The following is a 17,247-nucleotide window of genomic DNA, read 5'->3' as shown; positions in this document are numbered from 1 at the left end:
GAACTGCTTATGTGGAGATGATTTGTGTCAGTCACATGGTGTTTTAAGCAGATAGTCCCAACATTTGAGCTCACCACAAAGGCAACAGGAGGTAGCTATGCAATTATTACAAGAGTACAATATGTACTACGGTAAATTTTATGTAGTTATGATTTAATACTGTATCTTTATGTCAGCTTACAATTCTCCTGACTCTGAATGGTGCTATGTATAGCCTATGTTTGTATGCATATGTTTTAACTTTTTAGAACAGATTTGTTTATATTTTACGGTAGTAAGTGATAGAATAGTATCTAGGTATCTTTTATGCACTTATAATGTATTTAATTTTTTCCTATTTTCAACATTTCTAGGCTATGCAGTTCATCTGAGTTTTTCCAAGTTGTTCCAAATCTCGAAAAAATTTTCCAATATAATTACTGAAAAAAATCCACATATAAGTAGACTTACACAGTTCAAGGGTCAACAGTATTTCCACTGTGCTAAATTATTTGACAAAAGTATTAAATATTTAGGCTTCCAATAAATATAAGCTTGATATATTTTAAATAATTTAAACTATGAAAAAGAATATTAAAGGGGTGAAATATTAATAAGCTTGATTAGTGTCTTTCAGTAAACAAAACTCCTAATATCTTAAGGGCTTTATTCTGTTGATACAATGTTTTCTGGACTTAATACTTATTTTAACTAAAATTATTACTTTTGTAATTAAAAAGTTACATGTTCACAAAAGAAATATTAGATAAAAATACAAAGAAAAAAAAACTGTCCATAATCTTACCACCCAGATATAATAATTTCACGAATCCAACATAGTATCTACTAGCTCTCCCACATATTTATAAAACTTAGAAGAGTAACAACCTGCTTCCTCTACTTACTGAAGTGAAAATAATTACCTATGTCATTATACCTTCCTACAACATAGTATTGTACTAATCAAATATACTATAATTTCCTTCAACGAGTTCCTATTACTAAGGGTACAGATTATTGCTAGTTTTTAATTAGAAAAAATGCTGTAACAAGTATCATTACAACTAAACCTTCATGTTCATCCATGATTAACTATTTAAAATAAACCCTTGGAAGTGGAATTGTCAAATGAAAGAAGTATTTTTTAGGTTTTTGATAAATAATGTCAAGTTTTCCTCTAGAATAAATGCCATGCATTTTAAGTCTCATTATTTAAGGTAGATACTGTATATCACACCATTCCCCACTCACACCAAATAAAGACCTAAATTCCAGGTGTATTATAATAGGGCTACATGTAAAAACAAAAGAGAAACAAAATTTGAAAAAACAGAAAATATAAGAATAGTTTTATGATACAGAGAAAGAGAAGGCCTTCTTAAATAAAATACCAAACCAAGAACCCATAAAGTTCAATTGATATGATACATAAAAGATGAAAACTTTAGTACAATAAACACTGTAATGAGAGTGTATTCAATCTAAGACACAGACTGTGAAAATCTTTACATATTTGATAAAGAAAATCTAGACTAAATAAAGACTCTTGTAGGTTAAAAACAGTACTAAACCAAAAGAAAATGAGCAAAGGAGTGGATCCAACAATTCACAAAATACACATAAATTCAAAATAAACATAAGAAATGTTTACCATCACTACTGATCATGAAAATCCAAATTAAGATTTTTCATTCGTCAGACTGTTAATAATCAAAAGTTGATAATACCCAGTTTTAGTGAAGCTATGCGGAAAACGGCTCTTTCATATACTCTTGATGGTAGTATGAACCGATACAGAATTTTTGGGGGGACAATTTCCACTACTTCAGAAATTTAAAACATGTATCTCTTTTGATTTAGCAATTTCACTTCTACTGAAATACTTCCATAAATATACACAAAGATGTTTCTATATAGGTATTTACTACAGTATTGCCTTTGGAACGTATACCAGAAAATATTATGCAGCTATTAAAAATTAATGAAGGCCTACCTATCTATACTGACCGAAATATCTGTAAGACATTAAGGCAGACTGATACAGATGCAATAATTTCATTTTAAAAAGTTGATATGTAAGTAAATACTTTATATATATATAAAATAAAAATGAACTGAATGAGTAACCTCCTAGGTGTTAACAATAGTTCTATGGAAGAGAAAGAACCTGTGTGGGAGGGAGGGTAAGGCTGTGCAGTATGTGAAGTTAAAGAAAATTTTTGTATTGTTCTCTACATACTTTTACTGTTGAATTATTTACAGTAAGAATGTACTGGTATGCTACTTGAATACTGAAAATGAAAGTAACACCACACTCTTACAGTCCTCATGGTTCAAGCTAACAAATGTTCTTAAAATACTTGTGAATCAATCAACTACTTTGAAAACATATAACTCAATCTCATCTAGGGCAAAACCTAACTTGGATAAAGAACGATACAGCAAGTAATACGTTAACTAAAGTATAAGTTTAGTATGTAAAAATATGAGTAATTACTGACATGGAATTGCAGTAGAGATCAGGGGTTTTACGTGCAAACTCCAAAAGTTTTGTAATAAAGAATATTTTTAGAATGCTTTCATTTCAGCAAAAGGAATAAAAGAATATGGATTAAATTGTAATCAGGATCCGTTTAAATGTTAGTGCCTCAATAGTAGGTATTGAACTACTAGTCTTACCTGCAAAATCTTTCACATTCACATTTGCCCCTAAACTTATTAATTCTTTAACTTGTTTCACATCTCCTCGAATAGCAGCCATGTGTAAAGGAGTTTCACCACGTTCATTTCTTTTATTAACTTTATCTTTCTGTCGAGATGAAGAACTAGGAGTTTTCTTTTGGGCAGGTGTTGTTTGTGACGGATGATTTGGTGTGGAATCTGTAAGAAAGAAGAAAGTTAGCAGAAGTTCTAGGCTAAATATTTTGTATACTTACTTAAAGGTTTTTATTGGTAATATGCTAATCTCCTGAAACACAAGGAATACCTTCTCCCCCTAACAACCTAAACATTAACTTGGATGATACGTTTAGTGACCCAAATACACAGAGATCTTCCCTTAGGGCTATCAAATATCATGAGCCAATGAAAAAAAATGTTTTGTCAATTCATAAAATTGGTTTAAAATGATAAAGTATCAAATATGTACTCTAAAATGTTTGCTTAATGAATGATGTGATGAACTACGAAATATTTTTCCTAGGTATGTTATGCTATTATTCTAAGACCTACAGGAAGTGAAATTGAAGGCTGGAGTCCACACTTCTGACTCAGACAAAGCATTGGAGTTCTGTTCTTATATTATGTGTAAATCAAGGTCATGATGATTGTACTATGAAAATGAAAGAGAAAAGTTATAAAAAAATAAGGGCAGTCTGGAAAAGGGCCTTTAAAAACTGTACTTTGCCTTCTCATATTTTGATATTTGTTCTAGTTTCTATATTTAAAACAATAAGCTAAATTAGATGATGCCCAAAGTCTCCTCTCCAATTTCAAAACTACAAAAAAAACAAAAACCGGTTTCTTAATTAAGGATTCAAGACATACATACAGTGTTAATTAATTCTGAACATTTACAACTATCTAAAAGAAACTGCTCTAAGAGAAAAGAAATCTATGGAAAAGAAGTTTTTACCAGTTTAAAACCTAACATGATTAGAGCTCTAAGGCAATACCATCCTTTTCTCAATTTAAAAAAAAAAAAAGTGTTAAGATTCACCTTTTAGACTTTTTTTTTTTTTTTTTTTTTTTAGATGGAGTCTCGCTCTGTTGCCCAGGCTGGAGTGCGGTGGTTTGATCTCGGTTCACTGCAACCTCCGCCTCCCAGGTTCAAGAAATGAAATTCTCCCACCTCAGCCTCCCGAGTGGCTGGGATTACAGGCATGTGCCACCATGCCCAGCTGATTTCTGTCTCTTTTAGTAGAGACAGGGTTTCACCATGTTGGCCAGGCTGGTCTCAAACTCCTGGCCTCAAGAGATCCACCTGCCTCAGCCTCCCAAAGTGCTGGGATTACAGGTGTGAGCCACCATGCCCGGCCCTACCTTTTGGATTTTAAAGTACATTGTCTCAGTAATAGTTTCCTACGTAAGTTTTTCTAGAAATTTACACTCCCTAAGAGAAGGGCCTTATCTATCTTACTCATCACTGCTTAGAAGACTTTTTACATACCACAGTGGTATTCAAGAAATATTTGATGAATGAATAAATTTTAATATAATCCTTATAGTCAAATTATTTGTCAAGAGAATTTGCTTGCTGAATTTCTTAAAATCTAAAGACGTATCTAATGAATAAAACAATTAACCATAAACTTCAAGTATATCTGTATGATGGCAAACATCTTGATATTTCAAGTTTTCCACTTTAATTCTATACATATTAATACAGAGAGTTGACTAAGAATCACCCTTAAAAGGACCAACTGCAGAACAGTATAATAGTATACTCCTATTTATACTAAAAAAAATTAAAAATAAAAAAAATTAACCCATAACAAAAGATACATATTTGTATGTTTATGCCTAGAAAAGCCACACAAATAAAGATAAGGAACTGTTAACAGTGGTCACCTCTTGAGGGGAGGTGACTGGAGATGAAAGACTTTTACTTTTTATCTGTTGGTCTTTTAATTTATTCTAAGAAGGACAAAGGTTCACGTTATTTTAAAAAATCAGTTTTAACAAATGTCTTTCCATTTAACTATTAAATCAGACTTAAAGTCAAAGTCAAAATTTTACAGAAACAAAGTTTTTACATGGTAAAATGTCTTTAATTTGGTCACAGACTTTCCCACATTGGAGGTGGAAAAGGTAGGAGTAACCACAACGTACTCTATTTTTAAAAGCAGGAAGCCCTAAAACGTTTTTTTAGCAGTGACAGATATTAGATACACTTATGCTTTGAAATTATAATACTCAGAAACTCTTAAGAATTTAACCATGTCATCCCATTTTTTAAAAAGGGCAATACAGGAAAAACTCACTGAAAAAAAATATCTTTTTCAATACATTTCAGCATGATCTGTTATGTAACCCAGAGTCTTACATAAAATTGCTTTGAATTCAGGGCCAACAGAAATTTTCTCCAGACAAAAGTGATTTATTTTCTTGAATCAGTCAATGAGAACTATGTAACTCAAAATTTTTCCTCTGCACTTTTAGCTGCCAGGATGTGAATAGTAGTAACTGTCTCAGGCCAGCTGTCTGGATTTTATCTACCTTTTTCGCTCCCTTTTATAAATCAGCACGCTGTTTGGTTTGTTCCCTTTTTGTTTTTGTCCTGCTGGTAAGTCATCATCAATTATCTTTGGAGCACACAGTATATAAACAAACATACATACATGTGGTACAACACCTTAATTGGAAATGTGACATGAAATATGAAATAAACATAATATACTGCTGACATTTTTCCTTATAAAAGAATTCAGATCTTAATAAAATATGGCTTACACGTAGTGTAAAGAGCCCTACTCTTATATAGCTTCTACTTTAGCAGAGGATACAGATGATAAACTGTCACACAAATAATCATAAAATTACCACTGACTTACGAGTAATTCTGATTAAATCCAAGAAAGAATCAACATTGAAAGCAGTTAAAATAATTGTTTAGACTACAATTGTGTGAGGAAAACTAAGGATACACATTAACTCAATGATGGTAGGTATCACCTGGACTGTTGTCTCTTGCTGTCATCTGCATAAGAAGTGCCATCTGTTTTCGCTCAGAGAGTGGATAACCAAAAAGAATGCTAACTGGTGTGGATTTCTTATTTCCAGCTTCCTTTTTTGTTTTCTTCTTTTCTGGACCTTCTTTCTCTGGAATTATTAACACTATGTAAGAATTTGAAACAAATCCAAGTACTCAAAAGCAAGGGTAAGATGATCTTTTTGATAGATGCTGTACATATATATGAGAAATGTGTACAATATATGAACTAGTACTAGCCAGACAAAAGCACAATGGGTTTTATATTATATAAACAATTTTCTTCCTAACTGCTTTGAAAAACATATATTCTTAATTCTATTGTTTTCAGAAAATTAGTAATACTTGGAAATTTATTACTAGTAAAATTTTACCTTAATGACTTGTTCTAGTAAAATTTAATTCCTTGATTAACAGTGCAGACATTCTTTAGTATTACATCTTTGAAACCTCTTTTATTCAATTTTATTCATAATCGCTGATAAGCCTATATAGCAATGCTCCTTCAAATTACTTCCTTAATTCCAGCAATGATTTATACAATCTTCCAACGAGCTAAATATTTAAGACAAGTCTTATCACACAGAATAACTACTGAAAAAAAGTACTAAATCATTTTATTCCAGTCATAGGATAGCTGAACATGAAATAGTCAAAGCCAAGAATGTGCAAATTAAAGATTCTGTGTGGCTACGGGTTAACAGATCTTGCAAAGATCCAAAAATCTTCAAGGATCTTTTCAAAGAGATCTGACCCATCATCAAGTTAGCTCTCAGATTTAACTATCTGGAAAACCCATTAGCAATGCAGTCTGCATTCCCCATTAAGTGTCAGTACATTCAGACTGAACTGAATTCTGTAAGTAAGAGATCCATATGTTTGTCTTTTCTGTAAGACTCCTTTGGGAGTTAAGGCAGGTGCTCTGTGCAACCAAATGCAAAGGTCTGGCTATTACCTGTCCAGGCATCTATTTCTTGGGAAACCCTATACAAATATCTGGAATTTATTGATCCAGGATTGAGGGTACCTGCAAAGAGGAGCTGCAAAAATAAATAAGTAAAATAAAGAATATTTAAAAATAGCAAAAATGGGAGAAGGAAAGTCTTAGCAGTCAAAACAGTGCCTTTTTTCAAGCATATATGAAGAGCAGCTAAAAAACTCTAAAAGAAAAGCATGTTTTAAACTAGCAAGTTTAAAAAAACTAATTAAAACCTGATATTATTAGCAGGCATAAGAAATTAAAGTAATAATTCTTCCAGTGTGCCACTTAATCAGGATACTCTGTCACCTTTATGGCTGAGAAAAATCAGAGGTCCTAATTTTAAAAACTCTGCTGCCCACAAATCTTTCAAAATTAGACATTTCCTAAAAAGTTCATTTTCTTGAATATTTGATTTTGCATAAAAACAAAATTTCAAGACTTATTTAAATCGACTTTATTTTTTCCAGTATAATCTTTTCTTTTCATATTTATTTCATTATCATAAATGATCCAATTTAGTATAAATCCAATTTTAGCAGAGTACTTTTCCTAACTTACACTGTATTATAAAGCCCTAAACAGATCTTTGGAGAAGCCAATTTTTTTCCTGAAGCATATATGGATTTTTTCTCTTAATTTTCTGCATATCCTGGTTCTCTAGTATTTAGTAAGGAACCACAACTGTTGTTGTTTTAATGGTTTTCCATTTGAATAACAAATCTTTACCTATAATGAATGTATTTCTCTCCTAAAATAAATATATTTAACTTTGTGAAAATTTTATAGAAAATAGAAAAGATGTTTCAAAGACAAGAAATAAAATCTAGTAATAAGAGGAAACAAAAAATACTTAGCATCTATCCTCAAAATGTTTTCTAAATATTGGGGAAAATATCATATTTCTGTTTGTAAAACGAGTGCCTTTTTTTTGACTGCATTTTAACACAAGGTTTAAAAAAGCCAGTCAAACGTGAAAATGTAATATATATCCAGGCAACAGTAAAAAGATACTTATAAATGCATCATTAGAATGCCATGCTGCCAAATATTTAAAGATGCAATTATTTTGGAAAGAAATAAACAAATTGTATACATTCCAAATATTTACAACAAAAATTCGAATCAGATGCTAACATCCAATATAAACTCTATTTTCTTTGAGTTACCATAGTCATATGTCTGAGTTCATATTCTGCATGAGACAGGAAAGTAAGAAAACAGCAGCCAGTGTAAGGCAGCTAGGAGAGAGACAACTATACTGTTTGTCAAAACTGTGTTAGACTAGTATGTCCCAAAGTATGCGTTTTCAAGTTTAAAGCAGTCAACAAGACTATCTGGGATTTGTCCTAGAAATAATTTGTTCCCTCTGATCCATCGTAAGTAACAAATGATAATATACTATATATCTTATAAAGAGTTAGCTACTTCTCTTATCAGGAAGGTGATTCAATAATACTTAAAAAAAGAGCTACTTCTCAAGATTCAGTACCTGAAAAATGCATTTATTTGCCCTAAGAGACAAGAACTTTAAAGTTTAAATGCTAAGTATACTGACAAATGTGCTCGTTTAGCACAGTCTACTATAAACTTCCATTCAGACAGCCTAGGGATTTTTTTAAGAAAATATACATGAGATTCACTTAAGACTATTCAAAGCAAACAGAGAAATGGACTTTTCAGCGCTCCAACATTCTTTCAAGGTTTAGAGGATCTTCAGATATACAAAGATGTTCCAGTTTTATAATGCTGAAAATTAAGGCTTTCTTTTCAGGTCTTGTCAGAATAAATAGAAAGCTCAATGTCATCACATGCCAATTAAGTATTAAGTACCTATTAAGGAGAAGAGACAAAATTGTTTTTCTTAGGGAACTCGGTTCATAAACCTATTAGTGTCTCAGAAATTAAAGAATATAACATCTTCCCACAAAGCAGTCACTATAAGAATCAAACAATGGAATCACAACTCAAAGATGAACATAATTAAATCAATCCTGTTTACAATGTGCATACTTCAATTCTGAAAAAAAAATTGCCATTACTCTCTGGTTCTAAAATATCTACATGAATCTCTTAATTGAATGTCTGCATCTTTTGATTTCCAGCAATGATACTCAGATTTTGGATGGCTTCATATACATACAGCTCTTTCAGGGGCACTTTGGTGCTCAGAAGTCACCTTTTAGAAAAGCATGCATAATTCCACAGTAACTGACTGTAAATATGTGCCACCCCCCTCAATTTTGGTAACCAGGCACTACTGACTTATCAGCTCAATTAAAACTTTCAGGATAATTTGAAGAATAATTATTTGATTCTTCCACTGCCCCTACCCAACCCCACAAATGTATAAAATAAATAAAAAGTGTATAAAAACAGGTTTACTTTAGTTTTTATAGCTAAATGTCATATGCTGAAAACTAGACACTTAGACACCCCGGGACTAAAAAAATTAACATTTTTATTTAAATTCAGAGATAACAAAGTTAGTCAATTTAAAAAAAGATAATCAAAAAACATTTAACTAATTAGCTTTCACATACTAGAAAACACATTTACTCTTTAAGAGGACACAATACTTGTATATTCTCTTGTATTCTATCTGGAGCAATTCTATATGAATCAGTAACATATAACAACAGGTACCACAGCTTAACAGAGAGGTTGCAACACAGTTAGTGGTAATGCCATTTCTCTAGGTGACCTGGTATTTTAATTTAGTTATAGTTAAATTTAACCTAGGCAACAAAGTCAATAAAGGCTAATGAGTTCAAGGGAAAAAAATTGTATTAAACGTGTTTTTTAAAAAACATCACATGACTAAATGGTAAGATGACACTGTCTACTGAAATCAGTACACTTGGTATACCTTGTGAAGGGTATACAACAAAACACTTGGGTATCTTCCCATGGAGTCACTGCACTATGCAATACCAGGGGTTGACTTTCACACTGTCTTCTACATGAATGGTGTTCCCCACACCGTGCTGTAAAAAATCAGAGTGGAGGTATACAGCAGTCCTACCACAAGCTTCCCATAGCTTGTGTTGGATATGATACACTGAGTACCTCAGAGCAAAAATGGGAAAATGTGGTGTCACCCATGTAGTTCATTTATTTAACCAAAGATATCTATATACTGGTTTGAAAATAAGTTACTTATAGTACAATAATTAATTGTAAATGTGACAGAAACCACTGGCTAAACAGGAGCACCTGATAATCTAATTACCTGAGTATGTCCTGTAAGAAGATATAAGTCTCTCCCCCCAATTTTCACTTGTATGTCCTGGATCTGAATCTACAGAATGAGAAGAGACAGGAGAAGAGAAAAAAGCACACGGAGGGAAATGCAGAATTCAACAAACCAACATTTTTCAAAAGACCACCAGTTAATAAGCTGTCATTGTTTTGCCAAAAGATTATTTTTAAAGTAAAGCCAAAATTATATTTAAAACACAGGTTTGATCAACACCTAATATTTTAAATTCTTCAACAAAAATATCTTAAAGTTGGGAAATTCAATCATGCAGTTTCAATAACAGGTATTACTGATGTCATATATTAAAACATACTATCTTTTTTGAGGCTATGTATTTTTTCAACCTCTGAATAACAGTAAAAGCGCCAGTACTTTATCACTGGTTTTCTGTATAGAACTTGTCTTACGCTTTTTGTTCTATGAGTGCCAAAACTACTCTAGAGATAGTAGAACACTTTGGACTGCACTATCATCCTACACCACAGACCTTTCCACAAATATATACACTTCAAATGGTATAAATTACTACAGTGATTACTACTGAAGACCGCCTGGAAAGAAAGTAACCTAAATCAAAACAAAGTTTATCAGTTAAGAATATGGAATTCTGGCTGGGCGCAGTGACTCACACCTGTAATCCCAGCACTTTAGGAGGCCAAGGTGGGTGGATTACCTGAGGTCAGGAGTTCAAGACGAGTCTGGCCAACATGGTGAAAACCCATCTCTACTAAAAATACAAAAATTAGCCAGGTGTGGTGGCACATGCCTGTAATCCCAGCTACTTGGAGGCTGAGGCCGGAGAATCACTTGAACCCGGGAAGCAGGGATTGCAGTGAGCTGAGATCGTGCCATTGCACTCCAGCCTGGGTGACAGAGTGAGGAGACTCCGTATCAAAAAAAAAAAAAAAACAACAATTCATGACGGAGAAATATGAATATGGAGATCTGACTTTGGTAATATGGCCAGAGCAGATATTTTTACTTATAAATATATTTTGACTTACAAATGCCATTTCAACTCACAATATTATTGTGATCTTCATATCCTTAATTGACAAACTTTTTCCCAGGATCACTGTTACACAGTATTCATGATTTCAGTTAGGTATAAGTAACCAAGTGTTCAAAAAAAAAAACCAACTTAAGAGAACAAATAAACCCTAAGCATCGTATCTGAAAATTTTACAGATAAGCCTAAAAGTTTAGTGATGAGAAAGTTCACTCAACTGAAAGAGGAATCATCAGTAACATTTAGACCATCTCTAAAGTAAACAGGTAAATGGGCTGAATGGTAAAACTTTCAATGAACACATATTTCAAAATGGAATACATTGTTAGCAACTAAAAAATTTCATGAAAAATAGTACTTGACAAAGACAAGCAAAAAAATTTAAATAACCACCATAGATTGCAAAGCAAACCAGCAACCATTAAATTGTGCCAATAGGATTAAAAGAATTGTTGAAAGCAGATATTATTTTAATAGATTAAACCACAGTGAATAAACTAACCTTTCAATTATATTAACGTAGTTTAACAGTTCATCCAAATCTTCCTTTGGAAGTAAGCAACCACTCTGACCCCACATTGGCTTTTACTCAAACAACTATGTTTCTATTGGTGGCATTTGCATAGTCTACAAAGCTTTAACTCAGGAACTGGAAAATTAAAGCTTCTATTAACATATCCCTGTCCCCTTCCTCAACTACTTCCTTTTATGCTGTCCTAAGACTAAGCTGTATGAGATTACCACCGTTTATGAGACTGATACAAAATATTAAGTGCAAAGTAGAGCCACTCTCTTCCCCACACATGTTCTTCATAGCGAGGCAAAACAAGTGATACTTGCATTTTAAAACCAATCTTTTTAAGTTAGTATTTTGCTTGGGTTGCAAGGAAATAAGAGAAAAATACTAAAAATAATTTTAAAAGCCTGTACTGTATGTTTGAAACTTTCATAATGAAATATCAGGAAGGGGGCAGAGGTAAATGTATCATGAATAACTGCCAGGAAAAAAATCACCAAAGGTGATTATTCTTACTAAGCAAAGCACTAATTTTATCTATTTTAATATAGTTCCCAGAAAAATTGTATCTATCTGTTTTCTTTTCAAAAGAAGCTTCCTCTCCTCAAATTTGATTGAGTCACATTATAATACGGTAAACCCTTAAATGGCATCTAAAGTCTTAGGAAAACAGAACTAAGGCTGGCTGGCAGAGATTTTGTTAATAAAATTTCAACACATTCTACAACTGCCTCTATAGACTTAGTGAACACATCATACTGTGTTCTCTGAATTTTCTCATATTATCTTTTAAAAATGCCAAAAAAGGTTGGGCGCAGTTGCTCACGCCTGTAATCCCAGCACTTTGGGAGGCCGAGGTGGGTGGCTCAATTGAGGTCAGGAGTTTGAGACCAGCTTGGCCAACATGGTGAAACTCCACCTCTACTAAAAATACAAAAATCAGCCAGGTGTGGTGGCGCATGCCTGTAATCCCAGCTACCCACTCAGGAGGCTGAGATAGGAGAATTGCTTGAACCTGGGAGGCAGAGGTTGCAGTGCGCCAAGACTGTGCCACTGCACTCCAGCCTGGGTGAAACAGCGACACTCTGTATCACTAAAAAAAAAAAAAAAAAACCAAAAATATTAGTAAACTATTTGCCTACTAATAATGCTAAGAGGAAACAATTACTTAAAGAAAAAAGTGAAAGACATTCAATCTTTCTGATTATTTAAACATGCAAACTAAAATGACAAAGGACTACTGGTTTATCTCTATAGAACATCAGATTTATCAACCTAAAGAAAAGCATGTCCCCCAATGCTATCTGAGGTTAAAGAACATTCATACACTGCTGGAGGCTTTCTAACTAGGTATAATTATTTTGGAGAAACATGAAGAATCATAGAAATGTTTAACCCTTATAACACTGTAACCTTACTCCTGGGAATGAATAAAGAAACCACTCAGTGTATGACAAACATCACAATTTCCAAAGATGCTCTTGATGGCATTATTCACAACAAAAGAATTATAAATTTAGTTTGAGGGCCAAGAAGAGACTCTCTCATGTAGCCTCAAGACAGCTGTTTAACACTTTCACATTAAGAGAGTTTGGCTTTCCCTTGGACACCATAAGACTAGGAAAGAAATTAAGTATGATTTTGTGACTGATAATGCAGGAATAAAGTTCACTTAGGTGGAAACTGTATTAATTATTAAAGATAACAAAAGTTATCAGTTACTGGTTACACTATATATGGTGGCAGATATTATATGATACCTATACAACATTCATTCTCTTTTTCTTACCAGGAGTACCCCAGTTTTGATCAGAGAAACAATATGCCCGGCTGAAAGTATGATTTTTCAGACTCCCCTGCAACTAGAATAGCCTAACCAATCAGATGCAGAAACAAAAAGGCCAAATCTCACTGGGAAAAAAACACTTTTGTCCTTGGTCTTTTCCCTCCTACTTTCTACCCAGGAAGAAGCAATAATCTTGTGATTATAAGGCAAAATGATTAAGGATAAAGCCCATGTATGAGCTAAGAGTGGCACAGCATTAAGATGAAAAGAGATCAGAGCCTGAAGGCATTATTGAACTGCTATGCCAACCCTGTACTGCCTATGCTTGGCCTTCTTACCGCATTAAACTGTAAAATTCCTATGTAATTAAACCAGTGTTAGTTTTTGGTTATGTTTAATTTAGTTTTACAAGCTAAATTTACATGCTATGTCACTTGAAGGTCACAATTCTCTGAAACTGATACTATTATATGTACTTTTACAGATAAGGAAGCTGGGACTTACAAAGAAGTCAAATTACTGGGCCAACGCTTGTAGGGGTCTGAGGGGCAACACTAGTCAGATTCCAAAATCTTCAGTAATAAACAATGCCATGATTTACCTCTGCTACAACTAAAAAATTTATCCTGTCAATTCTAGAGTAGCAGAGAATGAAAGGAGAAGGTAAAAATTAGTGATAAAGCAATCTGATGTAGGTGTAAGAAATGTCTTTTAGATAAGCAGTTGCTTTTTACTTCCATAGGTTCAATGGGCCATTGTATATATTGGCTTAATGTTCCACAGGACAAAATTCATGGGAATTCTTTGACACAGTAAGACAATGCTAGTGATTTGTTGAAATAAATTAATTCAGAATGAACATAGTACTATGATAGAGCTACAAGGACCCACCGGCCTGATTTCAAATTATGTTGTAATTCATTCCCTAATTTTTTCTGTCTAGCCAAGCACTTACTTTTCTAGACAATGTTTTCTTTTTTAAAAAAATTAGTAAGTATTAAATAATTGAGAATTTAGGAAGTTTAAGACACATTATGATTGCCTCGCAAAATGGAGGCTAGGGATCTCTCATTCAGTAGACAGCATTGCTGCTAATCTGGGGTACCAGTGGGCTTTCCTTGGACAATGTTATGAATACCTCTTTTAAAAAGTAGTGACTTCATAAAAGTAACGTATGTCCATTATTTCAAGAATTCAAGCCATACGAAAAGGGCCAAGAAGAAAGTAACAGATACCCCACATCCAAGAAATAAAGTGTTAACCTCTGGCAAGCATCATTCCCAGCATCCATCTAAATAAATATTAATGACAAAGGAACTAGCAGAGACAGTAATAAATTTATGTAAGAACAAGAAAATAACACACATATGCTGTTTTGAAATAAAAGGCTTAAAGACTTATTTTAATCCAACATTTAAAAAAAAACTAAAGGCATTGCTTCTTCCTTATAAAAGATACTACTATAAAATATAAACAAAAATATAAAGAAATTTTAAATACAGGAACATTAAAAAGTTTATATAATCATTTTAAGAAACTATATACTTGTTTAGATAATATCAGTTAATCCCTTGCTTAGAGATAAGATGATATGCTTTCTCTTTATTCCCTACCCCTTGTTCTATTATTTCCTTAAGTCAAGGTTTAAAACATTTATATTTTGTTCTGTACCCAAAACACATTCAACAGGTATAGTTCCTACAGTGAAAAAAGTCTTATATTTAGACAGTCTTAATCTTTCCATGTGTTAATATACGTGTGCACATATATACACACAATAAATGTAAATACACAAATTACAATTTTAATGCAAATACCACATCCTGTTTCATAATCTAATTTTTTACTTCCAATATCATGATCATCTTCCCATATTATGTATTCTTCTACAGCTGGAGTACCGTGGCATGATCACAGCTCACTGTAGCCTCAACCTACCAGGCCAAGCAATACCCATGCATCAACATCTCAAGTAGCTGGGATTACAGGCGCACACCACCAAGCCTGGCTCAGTTTTTAATTTTCTTGTAGATACAGGGTCTCACTCTGTTGGCCAGTCCGATCTCAAACTCCTGGCCTCAAGTAATCCTCCTGCCTTGGCCTCCCAAAGTGCTGGGATTTCAAGTGTGAGTCACCATGCCCAGCCTTACAACATTATTTTTAAGGGTGAAAACTCTATTTCTTCATTGAATTTATCATAATTTAACAAATCCTGTATTAGTCAACACAATTCTCCTGATTTTTTTGCTATTATAAAGAAAGCTGAGGCCGGGCGCGGTGGCTCAAGCCTGTAATCCCAGCACTTTGGGAGGCCGAGACGGCGGATCACGAGGTCAGGAGATCAAGACCATCCTGGCTAACATGGTGAAACCCCGTCTCTACTAAAAAAATACAAAAAACTAGCCGGGCGAGGTGGCGGCGCCTGTAGTCCCAGCTACTCGGGAGGCTGAGGCAGGAGAATGGCGTAAACCCGGGAGGCGGAGCTTGCAGTGAGCTGAGATCCGGCCACTGCACTCCAGCCTGGGCGACAGAGGGAGACCCCGTCTCAAAAAAAAAAAAAAAAAAAAAAAAAAAAGGCTGAGATAAACATCCTTAAAAACAAATGCTTTCATCAATAACTATTTATTAGAGGCCAGGCATGGTGGCTCACTCCTGTAATTCCAGCACTTCGGGAGGCTGAGGCTGGTAGATCACTCGAGGTCGGGAGTTAAGAGCCTGGCCAATATGGCAAAACCCCGTTCCTACTAAAAATATGAAAATTAGCTAGGCAGGCACCTGTAATCCCAGCTACATGGAAGGCTGAGGCAGGAGAACCACTTGAACCCAGGAAGCAGAGGTTGCAGTGAGCTGAGATGGCACCACCGCACTCCAGCCTGGGCGACAGAGTGACTCTGTCTCAAAATAATAATAGTTATCATTATTATAATAAATGCCCAAAGAAAAAATTAGTCAAATGTTAAGAAACAATTTTTATATACATTGTCCTATTTACCTTAAACAAAGTATTTCTATAATTTAGACCCACTAAAGCAAATTCCTATGTCCAACCCGTAACTACTGGGTGATTCAGACCAAAAACAATTTTGTCATTCATCATAAATTGTATTTCTTTGACTACTACTGATGTATTTTTTCATGTATTTCTTTGCCAACTATAATTGTTGTTCTGAACTGCTTGTATTTTTTGGTCCATTTTCCCATTTTTGAGTTTCCTTTTCACACTTAAGAGATCTTTAAATACTACATATATTAAGGGTTTTGATAAATGCTGCATATGTTTCTCCCTTCTGTAACTTTATCTTCACAGTTTCAGCTAATAGTTTAAAATATAGCATACTACACAAAAAAGATCAACGTCAAATATGAAGTCTGATGCTGTATTTTTCATATGGGAAATATCACTTAATGGTACTGAATTCTACTTTTTTTTTTTTAAATTATATAAAAGACACTTGAATCTAAATAACACATTTTGTACTGGTACTAGGGAAATCCTCCTTAATGTTTTCATTGTGTGTGATATGTTAAACCAAAGACGTCATCTACTACTTTCCAAAATTTATAAATAAAGCCTACCAAAAAAATAAATACAATTGACCTTGAACCACCTAATTTTGAACTGCACAGATCCACTTACACAGGAATTTTCTTCTGCCTCTCTGCATCCCTGACACAGCAAGATCAACCCCTCCTCTTCCTCAGTCTACTCAGTGTGAAGACGATAAGGATGAAGATCTTTATAATGATACACTTCCATTTAATGAACAGTAAATATATTTTCTATTCTTTACGGTTTTCTTAATATTTTTTCTCTAGCTTAAAGAGTACAGTATATAATAATATAACATATGTCATCTAAGACTTAGTAAAGAAAAAAATAACAGAGTACACAAAAGATGTGTTAATTGTTTATGTTATTGGTAAGGCTTTAGTCAACAGCAGGCTATTAGTAGTTACGTACTTGGGGAGTCAAAAGATACACAGATTTGACTGTGTAAGGCGGGG

At 33.6% G+C, this 17,247-nt stretch overlaps 1 protein-coding gene across 7 annotated transcripts in view; it reads right to left on the bottom strand.

Annotated features, from left to right (window-relative positions):
• Positions 1–17,247, bottom strand: part of ANKRD12 (ankyrin repeat domain 12) — a 132,916-nt gene that overhangs the window by 61,080 nt on the left and 54,589 nt on the right. For 4 of the 7 annotated variants that reach the window (XM_007974647.3, XM_007974648.3, XM_007974650.3 and 1 more), the window contains exons 4-6: positions 9,901–9,969; positions 5,653–5,799; positions 2,659–2,859 (exon numbers count right to left, since the gene is read on the bottom strand). In XM_007974647.3, the coding sequence (XP_007972838.2) occupies positions 2,659–2,859; positions 5,653–5,799; positions 9,901–9,969 (417 nt within the window). The remainder of the gene's footprint in view (positions 1–2,658; positions 2,860–5,652; positions 5,800–9,900; positions 9,970–17,247) is intronic. The other 3 variants (XM_073006472.1, XM_007974652.3, XM_007974651.3) reach the window with 2 other exon arrangements.

Source organism: Chlorocebus sabaeus, chromosome 18, assembly GCF_047675955.1.
Source record: "Chlorocebus sabaeus isolate Y175 chromosome 18, mChlSab1.0.hap1, whole genome shotgun sequence".
NCBI classification, from domain to species: Eukaryota; Metazoa; Chordata; class Mammalia; order Primates; family Cercopithecidae; genus Chlorocebus; species Chlorocebus sabaeus.
Note: the sequence above shows the minus strand (reverse complement) of the source record. Positions and strands in the feature narration are given on the sequence as shown.